The sequence below is a fragment of the Toxotes jaculatrix genome, chromosome 15 (assembly GCF_017976425.1).
Source record: "Toxotes jaculatrix isolate fToxJac2 chromosome 15, fToxJac2.pri, whole genome shotgun sequence".
Lineage (NCBI taxonomy): Eukaryota > Metazoa > Chordata > Actinopteri > Toxotidae > Toxotes > Toxotes jaculatrix.
In genome coordinates this window covers 15,155,009-15,176,118 of record NC_054408.1, presented here as the reverse complement: position 1 = coordinate 15,176,118, position 21,110 = coordinate 15,155,009, and the positions used below count along the sequence as shown (strand labels likewise).

Below are 21,110 nucleotides of genomic sequence, written 5' to 3'. Positions count from 1 at the left end.
AAAGGCCCAGCACAAATTCTAGTTGCTCTGTGCAGGCATATCTGTACCTTCACAGCTGTGTTTTTAAAGATAACTGCCATATTCAACATTTCCTGCACAGAAATACTATTTATTCAGTGTAATGAGCAGATATTAAAGAGAAAATGAGAAAGCATGAAAACAGAGGGACACGGAAGAAAAGAATGACAGAAAAATAATAATGATAAAGGTAGAATAAAGAGGAAAAATAAAGACTTTAAGCCCATGAAAGACTTTTTTTTAAGAAATGTCATTAGCAACTTTCTTTCTGTCCTGAAAGTGTCAGACACTCGTCAGACAGTGCGGTGTCTAAATTATGGAACAATTCACACTCTTTTTTCCTACAGCATATGTAGTAGAACTGACTGTATTAAACAGGCGGACAGTATTCACTCAGGTCCTTGATGTAGACACTAGCAAATCCTAAAATTTATTTTCTGTGTGAAAAGCAAGAGGACCTGCGTGTACTTGAAAAGGATGCCATCCATTAAGTGAACGACAGCATTTCAGAAATTTCACTATCAATGGCCACAAAACATTCAACCTCATACAACTACATTACTAGGGAAAATATAGTTCGCGAATAAATAGATTTCAGTCCTGAGAAGCACAGACCTTGAGGTACACAGTACAAGTTAATCTAGTTTGTAATATTTTCTGACATCCGAGCAGAGAAGAGGAGAAACGCCTGATCCCCAAGACATTATCGTAGCCACTGATCTGCCCTGTGAAGGCTAGATGAGTATGATCATATGAAAACTGCCCTGATTTCCTTCTACATGGTTGGTGTGAAGATCACTGCTTTAAGACAGGTTTCTGTGATCCTGTCAGGAGAATGAATGAATGTGCTACATTTAAATGGCTCTCCTAACTTTGTTACCAGACTGCAGTTTAGTTATGTTCCTTCAGAGCAGATATTGGACAGCCACACTAGAGGAAGATGAATGAGATTTGTCTTCGCTGACTAAAAGTCTTGCCAGCCCTCAGTTAGCATCCCCTCCCGCTATCCTTCCTCTCTCCTTCCTATCGTTTTTACTCCCTCAGTCCTTCCTATTCCTCACTCACTGTGAACAGCATCTGCAGAGTGCTGGTGGAGGCGGCAGCGGTGGCATTTAGGAAACAGCTGCTTACCTCCCACTTTCCTCACCCTGCACTTATTACTGTGATTATCAGTACTGTCAGTCAGAGCACCCTTCGCACCCCTCAGTCTTGCTGTCCCACCCTTCTGTGGCCTGGAGGGCTGTCCTGATAGACAGATCCAGCGTTCCCCTGAGATGGAGGGAAATGGAGGGAGATGGTGTCAGGAAGAGGAAGCTTTTCAACAGGAAAGAAAAGCAGCGAGGGAGAAGGAGAGAAGCACGGTTAGTGCCGCTCTCTGCTGGCGTTCTTGTGGGGAATGCATATGATATGGATGATGTTCACTGTACTCTGGAAGAGGAAGGTGGTGATCCATGTTCTTATGAAGTATCTGAGTTAAACAGCTGAAAGAGACAGTATAGAGCGAGCACCTAGTCAGACACTGTGAGCAAACATTTCACATCACATTTATTTTGCACTACCCTGTCTATCTGTGGTCACTGTTTGTTCATCTCAGCTGTCTTTTTTTCACACTTCCTTTTTTTAATTAAACCACTTCTTTTTTCTACACATATGTAGTCAAATCAATTTAAATCGAGCTTTATTGTCACTTTGTTGTACTTACAACTGCAGTGCAGACAAAATGTGATATCTCAATCCAGTTTTAACCATTCCCTGTCTTGCTCAACTGCTCTTTTCTATGCATATCACAAATTGTGAATTCAGTTTAAGATCAAACAGGATCCGTCAAGCTGTTCACAAGGGTACAGATTTCATGAACCAGAGTTTTCTTGCAACATTTAGAAAGAAAATAAAAATTAAACAGCTGTGTACAAGTGAAATGAACTCAGCCAAGGTCTCTGCAGAAATCTTCCCTTGTTTAACATTTTTCAAAAGAGAGCACTGGGTGCTGGAAGCATCCAGATACACGTCAACATGCAAAATGTTTGCAATTCAACAACAAAAAAAAAATATAAAATAAAATCATTGTAAAAATATTTTTTTATGAGAAATGTGGGCAAGACAAGATATTTTTTATGCTCTCTGTGAATTACAGATTAAACATTACATTAGTCCAAACCATGCTGCCTGTAGAGAAAATCGTAACTATCTTTGTATGCACTACTTTTTAGGTTTAAAACATACTCAAACCAAACAAACAGAAAAAAGTGCCCTCTTTTCAAACATATTCTTTAGTACATCATTAACCCATGTCACTGGACCAAAGACTAAGAACCAACGACTGGGACTGCTAAAATAAAGGGCCGTCCCGAAACCTTTGATCTTTTGTTCTGCTTATGCCATTAATGTGGAGAGCCACACACAGTGGCTCGATGCCAAGAATTTGTTAGATCTAGCTAACGAGGAAGGCTCAGGTAGTCCTAATAGAATCTTTCCTGCTCTTATCTGTATTGAGTTCAAACAGTGTAGAATGAATGGAAAACAATCTGCGTCAGACTTTGAGGGAGAGGCTGAAGAATACTTATGGGCTTGGGCTTTTCTACAGGCTGGGCTACCAAGCTCCTACTAGACTGCAGCAGATCAAAGTTAATTCCCCTTTTAATTAAGCTGAAATTGGATGTGAGCAGGCAGGGACTAGCTTTTGTTTTCCTTTGTGCCTGCAAACATTACGAGTTGTATATCTGAGTGTGTGTGCGTGTGTGTTTGTGTGCATGTTTTGTATCTGTACCCATAGCCATAGGTGTTAGTGCATCCATGCCTACGTAAGTGTGAGTGCGTTTCTTTGTCAGCTTGTGTGTTAGAGCTGGTTGTTTCCTCTCTCTCCTGACAGCCAATCTGCCTGCATGTGGTCCGGCGTAAGCACAGTGGTGCTCCGTAATGAGACTCCTTCTGCCGCTCTCTTTTTCATGGCCGTGTCCATGTGTTGTGATGCTAATGAGCCCTCACTACCACAAACACCCCCCCCCTAATTGTCCTCTTTGATCTACCACTAATTCGGCTAATTAGGAGCCCAACTTTCAAAGTTAAACGTTTTGCTTCCACCTCCAAGTGTGCCCCTGTACATGTGTGCGAGTGTGTAAACGTGTGTGTGCATGAGCACAAGGAAAAACAAAATAAAATGGCAAAAAGACAAGGAAATTGTCATAGTTTTTTTCTTATCTGTCCCTCTGTGAACTAGGCCTGGGTTATGTTGGGTGAGTTTGGTTGCAGGACATGCAAAGAGCATTGCTCTGCATTCACCTGGCGTGTACAATGCACTACATTAGCTGCATTATCAGCAAACACCCAAACACACACACAGTACAATACATCTGCAGACAGATACTGTATCATTCTCCAAACAGATGTAAATGCACAAAGTCTTCTTCTGCACAGATTACCACACATGCTGCCGTTTGTATTCGTATGCACAAACAGATTAATGTACTGTATGAGCAAGTTCAGCTCAGAGACATGAGCAAACATTCACTGACATAATCAGAGGGACACATCTGGCAAAGCATCTTTTTTGCCCTCCAATTTGTTGGCTCTGATGCCTTGCTCATTGCACAATTATGCAATAACCTCTCTAAACCATCCAAAATGAGCACAATTACACCATGAGAAATCAGATAAAAGCATTTAGCTTTAGTTAAAAAGTTCTCAGGTTATGCGATCAGTGTAATCCTTTGAGAATCCAAGGATAATCAACTGGTTTTCTTTGGGGGGTTTTTTTAACTGTTTCTTCTAATATTTTTTGTACTCTGCTGCAGTAACAGGTGTTGATTTTTGTATCCTTAAAGATTCAGAGAGCACCCCTACAGGATTTCACACTAATTTTAAATTATTTTTTTAAAGAAGCCTAGGAGGTATGCTGTGCAGCAGTTTCTGGCATAACCACAAATAGCTCCCCCATTAGTCTGGTGAAGTTGCTTTGACTGTTCCTTTTAAAACCCTTGGGGGGGCTTTCAGGAAGAAGGATCCAGCTACCCTTAGAATTCTGGTTGACTACAAGTACACATATCTGTAAACATACATGTCCTAACACAAAAGTACATATATGTATGCACACGTGGAATCACGCAAATATTCACATGTGAAGCTGCCCTCTGTGGCCTGTGCCAGTTCTGGTCAGCGGTGTCATCCCTGCTCCATATGTATGAGGGCAGAGACAGAACTGAGCACAGTAAGTGGGTATGTCACTGGGGCAACCTGCCCCAAAAACAACCAGCACCACAACCATCTCCATCTCACTGACGAGAATCGATACACTCAAAAAGAGGGCAGCTGGGTACTGTCAAACCCATCTTTAATTTTTTTTTTGAGCTGATTTTCATAAATGTGTGCTGGGCTGGAAATGCAGTGTATTACTTTGAAAACATTATATCCAGGTACATTTGTGTGACAAAACTCATTTAGATAAATACTTAATTGAGAAAACTACAGTGACATTTAAACCACATTTAGTATGAGACAAATGAAGTGGTTCACACTTAATTAAAAGAGAGAGAATCCTAAAGAAAACAAGTGGCCCTAACCTGCATCCAGAGAGAGTCACAAAGGGACGTGGCTTTATTGGTTTCTGTGAGTAATCAATATTAATCACTGGCAGAAAAAAAAAGAAAAAAAAAGAAAAACACAAGAGGTGAGTTTAAGGCCTCTCACCACCTCCTATAAACAGGTCACTTCTCATTCCTATCAAACTAAATTGTGATTAGCTAAAGGCACCAGATGAAGCAAGATGAGCAATTAATAGTGCTGTCAGCCCACTGAGAGAATTCTGGCTGCGCTTCATCAGCACATCGATGGTTAGTTTCACTAGAGAGGATCTTTTTTCTTTGAAACAACAAGATATCACTTAAAAAAATAATTAAAAAATAAATAATATGAAACAGATTGGGCTTACTCTGCACTGGTTTTTATGCATTTTTATGCTACCCAAACCAAAAAGGTGAAAGAAATAGATTTATTTATTTATTTATTTTTATTTATATGCTTCTGAAAAACACACACACACACACACACAACACTGGGGGGAAAAAATTACAAATAAACTCCTCTGGGAGATTAATATAACACTCGGGCTTTGAGAAAAGAGGAAGTTTTTTTTTTTAAACGTAGCGGGTATTGCCGGGAGTCAAATGCTAATAACGTGCAGAGGAGAACAGAGGGGAGAAGGCAGTAGCCTGACACAGCACAGCCAGGGGATCCCATGCCAATCGGAGCATGGCCTTTTAGCCGAACCCTCTGTCAGAGATGCCAGTTTGACGGACGATTCCAGCCCAAGTGACATTTCTCCAGGGTAGGAAAGAGGGGACAGAAGGGTGAGACATCACAGGTTGTTAAAGAGAGAGAGGGTAAAAAAGCACAGAAAAGCATCCATAAGCATAAGGGGGTAAGGGTAAGATGGTTATTTTTGAGTCAATTTTGTGTTATTTTCCCTGCTGTGAAGTGTACTAAAATGTCCTTCTCATGCGGAGGTACTGCAATTTGTGGGAAAATTTTCTTGACCAGTGTAAAACTCAGTGTGGCATGAGTGCTTGTGAATACACACATGTAGACTTCTGCAATAAAAAAGTGCAAAAAATGAGTCTGTACTCTATGTAACAGGTTTAAAATATAGTGAAGCATAATGCAATGCTTCAGTCGGGACATGTTTCATTACTAACTGCAGAATAAGAGGCTATTTGGTTAAGAATAATTTTAATAAGCCTTCATCCATTGCTATTACATTGTGTTTTGGTAATTTTCTGGCAATGCAGCTGAATTTACCTCAACTCACCTGCGAGGGCGTTAAACAAACAAGAGAGGAGATCAGAGGTGAGGGGAGGGGAGGGGAGAGCTTGTTTATTGGCTCAGAGCTCATTAGCATCACACCCATTAGCGTCCTGCCAGCTTTGCTGCCCCCCTCCATCACTCAATCCTCTGAGACAGACTGGCTGTCAGTGCAGAGAGGCGGCCAACATGCCCCACAGAACAAACACACCCACTGCCAATTTTTGCTCAGTCTTTATTTATCCATTTGCTGCCTGTTTGTGTCTCAAGTATAAAGAACAGGTAAACAGATGGACAAGAGAAATATTGTAGCAAGACGTTCTGTGCCAAGGCCTGAGCTGCAGACATCTTTTGTTTGAACCCTTGATCGGAAGGTCCTCTACATGACGTCTAAATATAATAATTTGGTGGTCTGATTGACCTGTTTGTTTTAGAAATCCAAATTCTTTATTTAAAATTTATCAATTTTATCCATTTTCACTCTCATGGAACCTGATTATTTTCAACTTATGTACACATAACACTTTCAGTCATTAACTACAGGCGTGTGACTACTTGTGTTTATAGACTGGGATTGTAGTCATTACTATGTTGTCAAATCTTGGAGCAGAAGCAGTGAGAATGACAAGTCAGTGGTGGCAGAGCCCTACAGAAACACATTTTGAGAGGAGAAGGTACTAAATTCAAGAATTTTGAGGAAATTACAGAAACAGCCTCTGATGATACTTAACCTTTCAGCATAACAGATTTTTGCCAAGAAGGAACCAAATACTTTGGCCACAGTAATGTGGCTAGATGAAAAAAAAAAAAAAAAACTCTTCTTTTCCTATTTTTACCTGTCAATGATTGAAAAATAATATTTTTAAAAATGCTACCGTTTAACTGTGATGTGATCTGAGATATGGCTGTCATGTGATTATGAGCATCATGACTTTTTTTGTCCTCTCTGTTCTTCACACTGACCCTATAACCAGCCTTATTGCCAGCAGCTGAAAATTGCCCACTATTATATGGGCTTTTTACTGTGGATGGCAAACTTTTTGTGTGGATTGTGGAGTGTTAATGCTGCTGACAGACTCTGGAGCTCTCACTACAACTTATAAGTCAAAAGTTCTGGTCTCCCTTCTTCCCCTTTTTATACATCAGATCCCTCAAGCAAAACTGCTTGTATGTCAATGTGCACCTTGCCACTTACACTATCACCCTTTAAATCACCCTCTCTACTTTTTTCCTTCTCTGTCATTTTGTCTTCTCTTTTCTATTCCTTTTCCATCTTCTGACGGATTTACAAACAGTCTCTAATCTTTCACCGTCTCTTCCAACACGTCATCAGTTTCTGCTCACCTGCTGACACCATGTTTGGATGGGCTTAACGAGTGTTTTGTCAGATTGCTTGTTCCAATTACAGCAAGTCAGTTAGGGAAATTTTGGGGCAGATGGTGGATGGGAAGAGGACGAGAAATGATAATACATTGCGTGGACCTTCCCCTTCTGGCAGCCAGTCTCATGTCCGGGGCCAAGTCAGGCATAAAATGTGTGCAGCCTACATGTGTAGTCTGTGGTTTGCGTGTGTGGGCATGCACAGACACATGGGACATAGATGGTGTGTAAACAGTGCTTACCCTGTTGTGCGTTTTTGAGAATGGTGACATTAAAAGCTCATGTGTATTTCACTCCCCAGTAATGGAAACCCGTGTTGCCAGTACTATTAAAGCCAGCCTACACATACACACACACACACACATTACTTACTCTAAACTTCCCTTTTTGAGTATTAACAGCAGAGTAGTGATTTTCGCAGCAGAAGGAGATGGCAGGGGAATAAAGGTAAGAAACAGGCACTGGCATGGAAGAGTGAGATCTGTGCTCTGGTTGGCTACAGCCTCCTGTTTTCTTCCAAGAAGACTTTTTCAGAGGGTGGACAGCCTACCTTACACCAGATGGCTACAAAGAACCAGCAGACCAATTCATATTACAGATTTGCTGAATAAGGGGAGATACGTGCTGCATCAAGCCCAGCTTGAGGATAGCCATAGACAATTCAGGAGAATTTCATGAAAATTTCAAATCAGTTTGGCAAGTGCAAAGTGGATAGAGTTCATTGTCTGCTGAAACAGGTTAGACAGGTAGTTGGGCTGTTTGTTTGTTGAGTTTAACAACTAGAAAAAAACCCCAAAAAGACAAACTATTTAGTTATATGTAAATAGTTGTTTAAATGATGCAATTAAAAAGTTAAACGCCTGTGCTACACACACATTTATGCACAACCTGCCTCAGTTTAACTTCATCATGTCTCTATTATCTGACTTGAACTTGGCTAGTAGTGCATGTGTGATGTCTGTGTATGTATGTGTGTGTGTGTGTGTGTGTGTGTGTGTGTGTGTGTCTTGGTTGGCATAAGGCAGAAAGTCAGGCTAGCCTGTCGGGCCCCTGAGGGCCCTCTGTGTTTGAGTCTCCATTAGGCTGATGAGGTTTGGCAGCTGAAGTTGCTGGAGTTAGTGTGGAGCTTCAACCCTCCTCATGGCTAGGCCTAATTAAACCTAGACCTCAGTCCTAATTTAAAGATAATTAGCTGTAGGGGTTATCTACCACCACCACTGGCTGATATGAGTGTTGTGTAATGTGTGTAGTAATGCGTGCTAAATGGCCGTTTTTAAGTGACAGACCGGTTGAATGAAATGCACATACCATATGCAACTTAGAGGATGTTTTTACCCAAAGCTGTTGGCAGAACCACAAGTGCACACAGGCTTTTACACAGCAAAGCCCTGATGGAAACTGAATCACACTACGCAGGAAAAAAAACACAATTTTTACCTTAGTTACAAGACTAAGCATGTTGGATCATTCTCTACGCCATAGTAGAGTTTATAAAATTCTCCTTCAGCATTAATTTGCAAATACAAAAGAGCTGTGTTATTCGTATTGATCATTCATATAGGTGTTTCAACAAGCAACCATTTCAAGTCAAGCAAACCAGAGTGCTGTGTATTTGTCATATACAAAGAAACCAATTGGCCTAGTTTGTAGGTGCTGCGCGATAAACTATCTGACCCTTGGGACCAGACCTATGTTTTCCCATTAAGCTATACTGACAGCTTGACATTTCCCAGGGTAGAGGGCTCTGATTCAGGTATGTTTTATTCATCTTATTGACTTCACATTGCTGCCAAGCCAGACAGAGAGCAAAAGCCTGAAGTGAGGTAGGTGGTGGTGAGAGGGAGAGCAGAAGATACCTGCTGTTGTTGTGTTTACTGCTCAGATAGCCAGACACAGCTCTGAGACAGCTGGGTGACACATACACAATATACTCATGACCATGCAGACAGAGAGATTGGTAGATATTGCCAGCACTAAGAGGATGAATCTGCCTATTTACTGGGAAGACTTGAGACAGGCAGGTATGGTGCCGAGGTGGAATAACATCTCTCATAGAGTTTTGTACTTCGCTGAATCACGCCTTAAAGAACTGAGAGTAGATTCATACAAGCAAAATTTGAAAAGCCATCCTCATCTTTCTATTTTGGCCATCTATACACACTGAGCAGGAGTTTTTCTAATTCAAAAACTGAGCTGTCCTTACTGGACAGAGCGTGTGAAGCTTTAAACATGAGTTTTGTGTTTTGGTGTGAAAGGGGAAAATTGAGCATTTGGTAAATGATGACGTAAACCTGTCAAGACACTGTTGGGACCCGTGTAGTACTGTGATTAAAGGATACTGATGCCTTAACTGTGCTATGTCTGCCCCTGAGAGAGAGCAACAGAAGGAAACATGCAAAAATTGTTGTTCGACAGTAAAAATAAGGACAGCGCTGCAATATTCTTTATCTTTGCATTATTTTGTCCACTATTTTTTTAAATGCTTTTGTTTCGCATCACTTAATTTGGTTATGAGATGATTTTGATCATTTTTGCTGATATCCCCAAAGGGTTCTGTGGTGGCAAAAGAGAACTTATAATGGAAAAATATGCTGCAAGGATCTGGACCTTGTGTTGATGTTGTTTTTAATTAATTTATTTATTTATTTATTTACAAAGAAATCAAGCACACTCCAACTACTGTAAACATTTGGAACCATATTCAGATTTATTTTGCCCAGTTCTGATTCAGAAAGGGCCCATCCCTGTCCAGACAATGTTCATGAGACAAGTGCTTCCCTCATTTCCAGGCGAGTCACGTGGAGCTGGGAGCCAGGAGCCACGGCGGGAGCCTCCTCCAGGACAAAGCACTTGGAGCAGGGAGACACTGAGGGCCTTGTTCCCCCTTTGCCTGGCTCCATGTCAAGTGGGTGTTTGCTTACTGGGAGGACCAGGACCCCCCTGGAAGGGGACGCAGCACACAGCCACAACTCATTTCAACTTGGAGACACATATATACACTGGACTCACTGTAGATACATTTGTGATCAGACATCTGTCTGTCTGAAAACACAACAATGGCAACAGCTCAGTTGCATATGTCCCCGCTTAAAAGAGGAAAGACAGGTTGAAGATGAGGAACATCAACAGATCTTATTAATAAATTTTATGAATACACTGTATTTGTTGATAAAATTCTAGTGTTTTTTAAACTATTCGACTTCCTTGTCATAAATTATAAAAATGCATTGGTGTCTGGCTATAATCAGTGAGCAGTGTCAGTGTGCTCTAATTCAATCAAGAAAAATGTCTCCTAGCCATAGTCGAAAAGCCACAGGGTGATGCAATGGAAAACTGCGAACAGGTGCACCGTTTGAGGAAAAGCTTACTCACCCCGGCAACCCTGGCAAGGCATGATGGTCAACAGTGTCGACTACACCCTCCCTCCTTTCTTTGTCTTTTACTTTCCCTGTCTGCCTCTCCCCAGCATCTGGCTAAATCTCAACAGTGTCCTTGCTAACGCCCTCGGGTGATCCAGGCCATGTCAAATCTGAATCCATCAATCACTCAGCGCCAGCCGTGGGGGGAGAGAGAGAGGGGGTGGAAAGGCAGAAATGGAAGGATGAGTGCAAGGAAGACAGGAGGGGCAGTTAGGGTGAAGTATAGCCACCAGTTCATCCTATCTCACCTTATTTCTCTTCTTCCCAAACTCCCTGTCTCCCTCTACAGCCGCAAGAAACTCCAACTCGTACCAAGTGTGGAGTCAGCTGTCAGGTCACAAGGGGGACTCTTAACTCATTCTAATCAAGAGGTTCAGGGAGCTAAACACATGTTCAAGGAGAGGGGAGGAGAAAACTAGAAAAGAGGTGACAAAAAGGAGATGAAAGCAAAAGAAAAAGGCAAGGGGAACAGAGGAGTGGTGGAAAGTAAATTTGGAAAAAAGGAGAGAAGAAAAAGAAGAGCATTGGAAGGGAGATGAGAGAGGAAAGGAGGACAAGGAGGAGGAAACAAGATAAGCCATGAGAACAGAAGGGAAAAGAAAGAGGTGAGAAGAAGCTATGGGTGAGCCTGTCAGCAGATCTGTGTGTGTGTGTGTGTCCTGTGCAGAATGAAGTGTCCCTGTCAGAGTCCCAGCTCCCCCTCTGGGCTGCTGCTGATTAATTGTCCGGCCAGCTCCTGTGATAGCGACCACTTTAACCAAGACTCCCAAGACACTCACCCATGTCCCATCCCCGCCAAAAGACAACTCTCCTCCTGTGTACCCGGCTGCCTGGCTGCCCTTCTCTGGCAAAAATTAGAAGGATTCCTCTTTTTTCACTGCCCCCACATCCCTTTCTCTTTTCTGTCTCACTCTGGCTGCCACAAATAATCTTATATCAGCACCCCATTCACCTTGCCATCGGGGGATAATGTCTCTCTGTGGGAGAGAGGTTTTGGAACAAAGGCAGGGGGGCTGAAACCAGCATGATATGGAGTGTACCCCCCTGTGTGTTTACACGTGCACTAGTGACAGGCTGAGATAAAGCACCCCTGTCTCAGGTAAACAGTCTAGCACAGCGGGGCCAAAATGGCAGGGTTGACTTTGGACCTGGGTTGTACTTAGTCAGCTCAGTCAGCTCCTTTCACATTAGATATACACTCCCATCCTGCCCATCCATCCCATCACATACATCCCTTCGAGCTCACACACAAACACATTGCTAAGTCTGCTGTTACACTTCTGTAATACAATTAAAAAAAAAAAAAAAAAACTTTCAAAACATATAACATTCTGTTCAACTTTACCACGGTTACCAAAGAGAACAACTGAGAGGATTGTATTTTTGTACTTTTTGCAGTATAATTCAAATTGAACTTTTATGTATAAACTCAAAACACACACACAAAAAATCTGCTTTTCTACACTGAACAGTAACTGCCATACTCAGCATTGTCCCTTTCTTCCCCTCCCTCGCTGCCAAACTGCAGAACCATAGCATCCATCCGGATGGTTATATAGCCAGCCCCCAAAAGCAGCCAAGGTCAATTGCCTTTCCTGCTCCTCTCATCCTGTGCTTTATGTACCTTCACATCCAGGGGAAGAGAGCTGCACTATTTCTGCTCTGCTGCAAGGTGACTGCTGCTTCACACCAGCGACAGCCACACAGGGTATAGAGTGCCAAACACTTCCTTTCAGGGACCCTTATTTTGAAAGTAAATCTTTAAAAACCTATTCAGAGAAAACTGAAATGAAATAGTTCTTTGAAATGTACAGTTTTATACACATTGTTTTTTATCTGTCATGACTTTGATCTGCTAGCAGATTCTAATCTTATTAAAAAGCCTAAAAACAGTACAAAAGGATGAATTCTGTTGCCAGAGCTGAATGTACCTTTGGCTGATGTTAAAGGGGCATAAATGACCATAATGCTTTGAAAGAGTTGATCAATACTAATGACTCAATGATTACTCCACCAAGCACTGAGAATCCTGTATTTTCTGGCTCATACTGTCTCTCTCTCTCTCTTGGAACAAAAATCAATATTCCAATATAAAACTCCCAAAACAAATTTTGCGACCTGAACTGAGCTTGTAGTGTTAACACAGTGACCCCAGGAGTCATTTTGTAAAGGGTAGTATGTCAAAATATTTAAAGCAAAAATATGACTTTTTTCATAAATACCCAAAGTAGAAACATACAAAAAAAAATTATTTAAACTTGAAAAATTGTAATGTTTTATTTTCATGTTTGTAAGGAACTGATGCTCGCCTACAGAGAGGCAAGGCTGAGAAAGATGTATCCCTGGTGAAAAACACAAACTCAAAACTGATCATTATTTTTACTTTTTACATGCTTTTTCTTTTCATTCTCTTTGTCTCAGCCTGTTTGACTCTGTGGTTCTTTCTTCAGTGTAGCCTCTGTTTCTCCTCATCCACAACCCTGATGAATAACAACTATTTGACTAATAGTCAGACAGAGACTTATTATATGCTCATGCTTCTCAGCCATAGTTTATACTGTGCTTGCTGTACTCAATTTTAAATTTTTCTCCAATGGTAATCAGAAGGGATATCATTGTGATTTCATATTAATACTGATGGCGTTACAGGAAGATTCTCGGTAGTACCACCTTTCATTTACTGCATTTTTCCGACATTTGAATAGTAATCTGCTAAAAATTTTAAATAGGATTACTAATATTATTTTCTGAAGAAGTGATAGTGTGTTTGGTGCAGCCATTTTTCATCCTTGCATAGATAAACTGTTTCCCAGTAAAGTCTGAATATCTCCCCCTCTCTCCCTATCTTGCTCCCAGATGTCTCCTTACAGCTGCCATGACTGACTGCAAACTCATTTATTACAGGTCACAAATGCCAAGTGCTTCGTTTAAAAGGACGCCCCCCCCCAACACAAGTGAAAAATCGACCTGCAAGAATAGCATACAGGGTACACCGATCCATTAGCACTAAACGAAGGCCAACAGCACCCAAAAGATGGGAATAGGGTTTGAGCAGTGGGGGCAAAACAGAAAGACAGTTGGGATAGTTTTGTGACATATTTCATTCTGCTGGGGCTATCATAATAACTGTGTGCACAGCAGTATCATAGAAAGCCAACACTTCCTTTCAGGTGCAAGGCCCCTAAGATAAAAAAAAAAAAAAAAAAAAAGCTACAAAACATATGTATTTCATTGTGGGTTCTTAACATGGAAATAATTCTTGCTACCAATGTACTGACTGACTGAGTAGTTAACAAAATATGTTTTGTTTGAATTTATGTTAAAAAAATATTTTTTACTTTAAGCCTTAAACCACATATCACATCCCGAGACTGTTTCCTATTTATTCAAGCACACAAATCACCAAATCAAGATTTTGCGTGAAGCCGTCGTGTTCCGCCGGCCATATCCGATATCACTCAAAGCCCGTCTGTAATTACATTGTAAATGCAGATTAGCTATGAATATTTTAGAAGGGGATTACTAAAAGAGGAAAGAGACAGAGAAGGAGAGAGTCGAGAGAAAGCAGCCCTTTAACACACACCCACATGCAGAACTGCATGAAAAGCTCGTTTGAAGGTAGAGCTAGTCTTTCATGCCCAAGTTGTCAGCCTATTATCATCCTTTCATATGTTCGCCACCATTATTAACTGTGAGCAGGAATAGAAAAAAAAAACACAAAAAAGTGAGAATAAAACACATCACTCCAATATGTCAGGCTGTCGCTTCAGAGAGAGAGAAAACATGGCAGACCAACTCTTATCATCGGACTCTCATTCTAAAACATGGCGGTAATGAGTGTGTCTTAACAAAGATTAGCCATAATTTCCATTGTCATTTTAATGCTCCCACATTATGTGAAGGCTTACAAAGCCACAGATGAAGGCAGAGGGTGGGCGGAGGAAGAGGAACAAGCAGACACTGGAGCAGAAAGGAAGTCTCTGGAGCATGGTTAGTCTGTCAGTCACCCTCTATCCCTCCAACCATGCAGCCATACACACAAACACTGAGAGACACAGTCACCACACACACACAAACACAAATACACCGTATGCGCATGTTTGCCAGACCCTTTGTCGCCACATTTTGAAACCCTCAAAATGTGGCTGTCAGAAGGGTTGGTGCCTGACAGCCTCCTGCAGCCTTTCAGGAGGATGCAGAGGACAGACGGGCTTATTGTGAGAGGAGTAGCAGCAACAACAAAGGGGATCAAAAGTCTCACAAACTGACAGACATACATGATGCGTTCAGACTCCCGACATTGTTTAGTGAACACAGGAGTGAGGCTTACCAGGGCCTGGATCTCACACGTTTGCCTTACACTTCAGAGTGATGGCCCAGGGTGACGGCGGTATGAGTGTGTGGGTATGTGTGTAAGCATGTGGGAGTGAGTCTTGGAGTGTGTGCGCCAAGTGTGTGAGGCACACAGGCATCAGTCTGCACTGTTGGACAACATTATGTGAACCCTACTGAAAACAACGTGCAGCATTATGTAGAGTAATGCAGCACAGCTCTCTTTACTGTAACATTAGTGTTAATGTTACTGTGCATTTTTGTTAATTATGAACTTTGGAGAGTAAAGCATGCTATACACCATGTAAGTGAGTTTTCTGAGTAATTTAAGATGAGGTTAAAGTAAGGTTTTTGGTCATTGATTTGGTTGCTTTATGGGAGCTTGTTGAGTTGGGAATCCACTATTTTTTTTACTATTTATATAAATAAAAGACTTTCCTTTTTGTATAACTAACTTATTTACTCTGAAAGTGAACTTAAACCTTGCAGCAAAGGGTGATACAGAGAGAATAAGTCTGAGAAGGGATTTGTGACTGACAGTTGTCTGCACTGTGCATGACACCGCATCATTTGGCCTCTTATCTTGACTGTTGTTTGTGTCGATTCCATTACAGCACACTCAGAAAGGCTGAATGCCACTACAAGCCTGAGAATTTTATTGTTTTTCTTGCTCGCAAGCTCTACTTGGTGGCCCTAAACGCACATTTGCCAACCTAATTAAATCGCAGTGGATTGATTTCTGCACTACTGAAACTTAGTCCCCAGTCCATCTAAACTAGCTGTGGTATATTGTCAAAGATATCAAGCAGGACCTCGCTTGTGTTTGTGTATATGAGTGTTTGTTGCACTTCCTTGTTAATGAAGGACTTTGGCTGCTGTGTATTGAGCACTGAGGGCCTGTGTTGCACAGAGGCCATCAGTATTTCTATTTGCCTGTCTCTCTCTTGCTCCCATCTCTTTCATTCTCACACACAAAGCTCACTCAATTTATGAAAAGCAAAAAGAGAAACCATAAAAGCAGACAAACATAGAGGGAGGGGAAACCAGTAATAAGCATTCCATTTTCAACAAATCTCGTCAAATCTGAAGTAATCTAATTGCTTGTGAACCACGCTTCAAACATAGAATTTGCATTTTAAATACACGTGATAAACAGCTGGCCACATTAAGCACGGATAGACACTGGTGACACTCCAATCCAATTATAACATCCTTCACAAAAAGGACATTTAATAGCTGAGTTGACAATGATGCATGGCAAAACACATGCACATGTGTCGTGCCTTTATAACTGCAGGTGATAAATGAGGGTCCAGCGCTTGTAAAGGTCACATAGGATATGATCCAATCATTTCTGCTGGCTGCAGACAGTCTGACTAGTTATGAGCCCATCAACACGTCAAAACAGGAAAACAGTGTCTGCAGTTGCGTCTTCAGATGGAATAGTTATAATAATCTCCTCGTCAGCCATAACAAAAAGATCTGTGGTAATCCAATTCATTTTTGAAGAATGTGATACAAGTTTTTGTAAGTCCCTGTGGTAGAAATTAAAGAACAGTACAATAGAATAACAGCTGATTCAAAACAAAAAAAACACTATTAGGGACAAAAAGGTCGAAGACTCGCTACTGGGTAGGCCACTGCACACAGACACGCTTTCAGTCCCTGTGGGAATATTAGAGCGATATTTCATCAGGGATTCTTGAGTGGCATTATGGGTGCTGCACATGTATTATTGATGCCAGTGGTCTAAAAGCAGTTTGTTTGCTGAGAAGTGGAGAGATTTATGGGAAAACTTAATGGTTTCCACTCCTCTGCAATCCAACCACAGGGTAGATTACACAAACAGAAGGTTTTATCTGAGTGCAGGGTGAAATTCCCCCGGAGAGGAAAACACAATGAAAATGGTTAGAATTTCTTTTCTGCAGCAAATGTCTTATGGCTATTTTTGGTTGTCAGTAACACAAGGCAAGGAACGGACACCATTATTCTGCCTTTTGGTTTTATCATTGTCATACAAAGGGAAGATCAACAAAAACTCACCAGGAGGGGGGAAAACAATAATAAAAATCTACATCTAATAATTCACTTCAACTGAATAATCGCATTTCATCTTTCAACTGGCACTGCTCAACTTTGTTAACTGAACTTGGTGTAATATGTAAAAGAAAGACAGGATAATTTGGTGTTAAATTATATTAGTTGAACAGATTTTTTCTGCACAGTGGATTGACGGGCTTAGGTTGCTCACCCAGTCTGAGACAGACGAAAGCACGGAGGTTCACATTCCTTTTTCCGACAAATGGAAGTGGATCACCACCTAATCAAAGACTGCCATTCTTCTAATAAAAAGCCTGGTGGCAGTGGAGGGTCAGGGCTCCTTTAACAGGCAACAGCAGGCAAAGATATGACTGTAAGAGGGCTTTGTGGCAAAGCGGAGCCAAATGTGACACCATTCTTTCCCACAGCTTCAGAATGGAAGAAGAAAAAATACACAGCGATGAATGGTGTGCAAGAAGTGTCAGTCTACAGCGCGGTGAGAGTGGAAAAAAGAGAGAGAAAGGGGAAAGAAATAATAAATCCTCATGCCTCCTTTTTTTCCAGCTGAGTTTCTCTCTGTGCTTCATTCGACCCCTTGTAAACATTTTGATATACTATGAACTCACATATCAGCTACACACTGGAAGTGCGCTGTCAGTTTCAATCCAGTTAACAATGGGTGCCGCCATAAAATCAAGGATCTGGTAGCAAGTATAACCACCAAACTATCCTTCAACTACCATTTCATTTCCAGAGGGTAGCCCCTCCAGCTTGTGAATCAGAACTTGAATTAGGAAAGAAGTAACTGCTTAGAGCTGTAAAACAGGGTCATTTAAGGATGTAGTTTATGCAGTGATTACACTAATTGAAAAAGCACCCACTCCACACACACACACAGTTGCATTTGGAAGAGATGACTTAAATTCATTCCTGCGCACAAACTATATGAATATTCATAAACATTGATAGAGTTCTGAAATATGGCCATATGGTTCAGAGTCGGCAGCTGTATGCATTCCCCACCTCTGTCCTTCAGCTCCAGCTAGCTGCAGCCAAACGAAAAGCAGAGTGCAGTGCGGGGATCCCGTGGCACACTCAGCATCTTACAGACATGTTCCCCGCTGTTATATGAAAACCCATTAACTCCCGTCTTAGGTGATATTTGTGTTTAACCAGGATTACATGCTTCTGTGATGAGGACTGGGAAAGTTAGAGAATTTGTGAGATTTTCAGTAACAAACCAAAACATGAGAACACGGTGGTCCAGAAAAGGTTCTGATTTTCACACTTGCTGAAAAGGTGACATTTTAGAGAAATGTCAGAGCAACATGTATGGTATACAGTTTTACATAAATTTAGCCCGTTTTATCACGGAGCATTACGTTTTTAACGACTCGTTATAGAAAACCAACTGTGCAAGTTCGCGTGTGAGCGTGCTTTTCTGCACACGCAGCCAACTCGTTTGCGCGCGCACACGTGCACACAAACACACACACACTAGAACACACATATTCCATCACTTTGCCTTTCTCTGCCAGTTCCCTCTCACCAACAGAACCTAATCCGCGTTTACGCCGATTCACACGCTGACATTTATATAATCCGCTCTTGTGTGGCTCTCTTTTGTGTTCCTTGAACTTCCAAATACGTTCTGTAAGATTTGGAGCTCTGCCTGATGGTATCAGCCTGCCTATGTGAAAGAGAATTACCACTGTCACCTTCATGCTGGATTCCCTCGAAATACATCAGACAGGTTACTGAAACACGGGTGCGTGAAGCAGTCCTAGAGGGACTGTTTTATTTAATTTCTGGAAATGCAGCTTGATCAAGGGCTGTAAAACAACCCCCCTGGCGAATGTGATGGTGTTTAGATCCAGATTTCCTGAGATAAGTGAAATAAATAAATAAATAAGATTGTGAGATTTTTTTTTTCTGGACTGATCCAAGTTACCCTCAAATCCTAATGGAACTGAGACTGTTTGAAAAAAAAAAGTATTTCTAGCTTTAAGACTTTTTAAGCGGCAAGATCAACAACGCAGCAAGAACTACCCAGTCCTTAAAAATGACAACAGGAAAAAAATGTAGTTATTTGACAGAGAACGGATACAAGTGCGATAGTCTCACATCCAAAATCCAAACGAGTTTTACGCTTCTAAGGTTTAATATTACACAATGATTGGGTAAAATTGTTTATTTATATATGTGCGTTATTTACGATTTGATCCAATTTCCTCACACCAGTCATATCAACATTCATCTCTAAATTGGTGGTCGAAATAGTTTCACAGAGCGGGTGCAAGGACCATTACTAAAGGCAGAGGATGGAACTAGACAGAGGAAGCGAACGTGTGTGTCTGCATTAAGGATATATAGTATTTTTTTTCCCATCGTCGTCCTGCCTGAAGGTGATTTGCATGACACTGGTGAGTGTGACTGTTGTAATGTTTTACTTTTGTCTATTTGGCGAATATTTGTTGTTTGCAAACCTCTCTCTCTCTCTCTCTCTCTCTCTCTCTCTCTCTCACTCTCACTCTCTCACTCTCACTCTCTCACTCACTCACACACACACACACGCACACACACACAAGATCACTTGGTGAGCTCACCTATAAGTCCCTGTGCGTAAAGAGCGCCGCTGCGCTGTACAAACGGTACTGCCACTGCCAGTGTGATAGTCTTGTGCGCTACAACGCTGACTGTCAAACTGTGGTCCACATGATCCCTGAGGGGACTCACTTTAAAATGAGGAATAATGCAATTTCACGGTAATCCGCTTTGCTTTTATCCCGATTACAGAATGCATATGGATAAATGTTTGCCAGTTATCACCCATTGCACAGGTGCGGGAGTTACACAGATCGGTATGAAAACGCAACAACAACAGACTGTTTCAAAGCGAGTTCCTACAGGACTTTCAACATAATGTAGTTTGATCAAACTGGTGTCCTTGAAACTGCAGCGCCTCCGAAGCGTAGAACTGTTAAATACAACCCGCTGTCCTAAACAGATTTTTTTCCAAATGAACCAAAAACATGACGCAGGCGTTACAGCTTGGCTTACCCAGTGTTGTTTGTTTTTTTTGTTGGTTTTTTTTTTTAGGGATACACTAGTCTGCAGAGGGAGAACGAACACAGTCAAGAAGGAACTTTTGAAATAGAATCTCGCAGAAGACAGCCTGTATATCCACAGGAGAGAAGACAAGAGCACAGTAGCCTGTTGTAAAGCGAGGGCTGTTGCTGCTCTGTTTGTCCACACTGGGTCTAAAGGACACGTGTGATGGACATTAAATACTCTCCTTCCTCTCCAAATTCAACAGTGCCGTTCTGTGCACGAAGAAGACAGAGCAAGTCACTCGCATGGATTCATTCGTCTTAACACAGCAGATATGCACCGCTACAACGTGCAGTCTGCTCAGACTGTCACCTGTGCTTCAGTATCACAGAGCTCTCGGCACGTCACCCCCCTTTCGGTGTAACTGCTTAAGACGTTTCTCCAACAGTACAATTCAAGGTTAACAGTGAAAATCACAGCAGAAGGGGTTGGATCTGTCAAACCCAACTGCTACATGCGTAACGAGAACAGCATTAATGCAAAAGTATGCTCGTTGGATAGTTGTGGCACTGCGCTCAGTGCGCACGGAGCAGCTACACAGAGACATAGCTGCGCGCCGGGCAGCAGACGAATGGCGTTCACTCACCTGATTGAGAAGTGCTCGGCCCAAACAAGAGGCAAGTCAGGAGAACGCCGAAGTAACACAGGGCAGTCGTTGGTTTCATTGTTGTGCTTGGCAATTATCTCCTTTAAATTCACATGTCCAGCGACGTATCCTTCCTTGAAACAGCCAGAAAGGATGAATCGTTTGCGTTTGAAGCCTCTTCAGCCTGTGAGTTTGGGGACTTTAGTCGCTTTTGACTAAGTTTGCAGTTTGTTCGACTGTTCCCCGCCTCGCCTCTCGGTGCCCGCAGGCTAATTTTGTGTCTGACGTGAAAGCAGAAATGGTCGAATTTTAGTTTCCAACGCGCGCACTGTAAAGCTTGTCTAAACAGTATAAAGCAGTACTCATGCCATTACTCCCCGAGTTGGATACAGTATGCAGCTGTAGACTTGTATTCTTCAGACACACCTCCG

At 41.7% G+C, this 21,110-nt stretch overlaps 1 protein-coding gene across 1 annotated transcript in view; it reads right to left on the bottom strand.

Annotated features, from left to right (window-relative positions):
• Window positions 1–20,837, bottom strand: part of LOC121194233 (receptor tyrosine-protein kinase erbB-4-like) — a 290,604-nt gene extending 269,767 nt beyond the window's left edge. The window contains exon 1 of the mRNA XM_041056962.1: window positions 20,680–20,837. Coding sequence (XP_040912896.1) covers window positions 20,680–20,758 — 79 coding nt within the window. The 5' untranslated portion in view covers window positions 20,759–20,837. The remainder of the gene's footprint in view (window positions 1–20,679) is intronic.
• Between the last annotated feature and the right edge of the window lie 273 nt (window positions 20,838–21,110).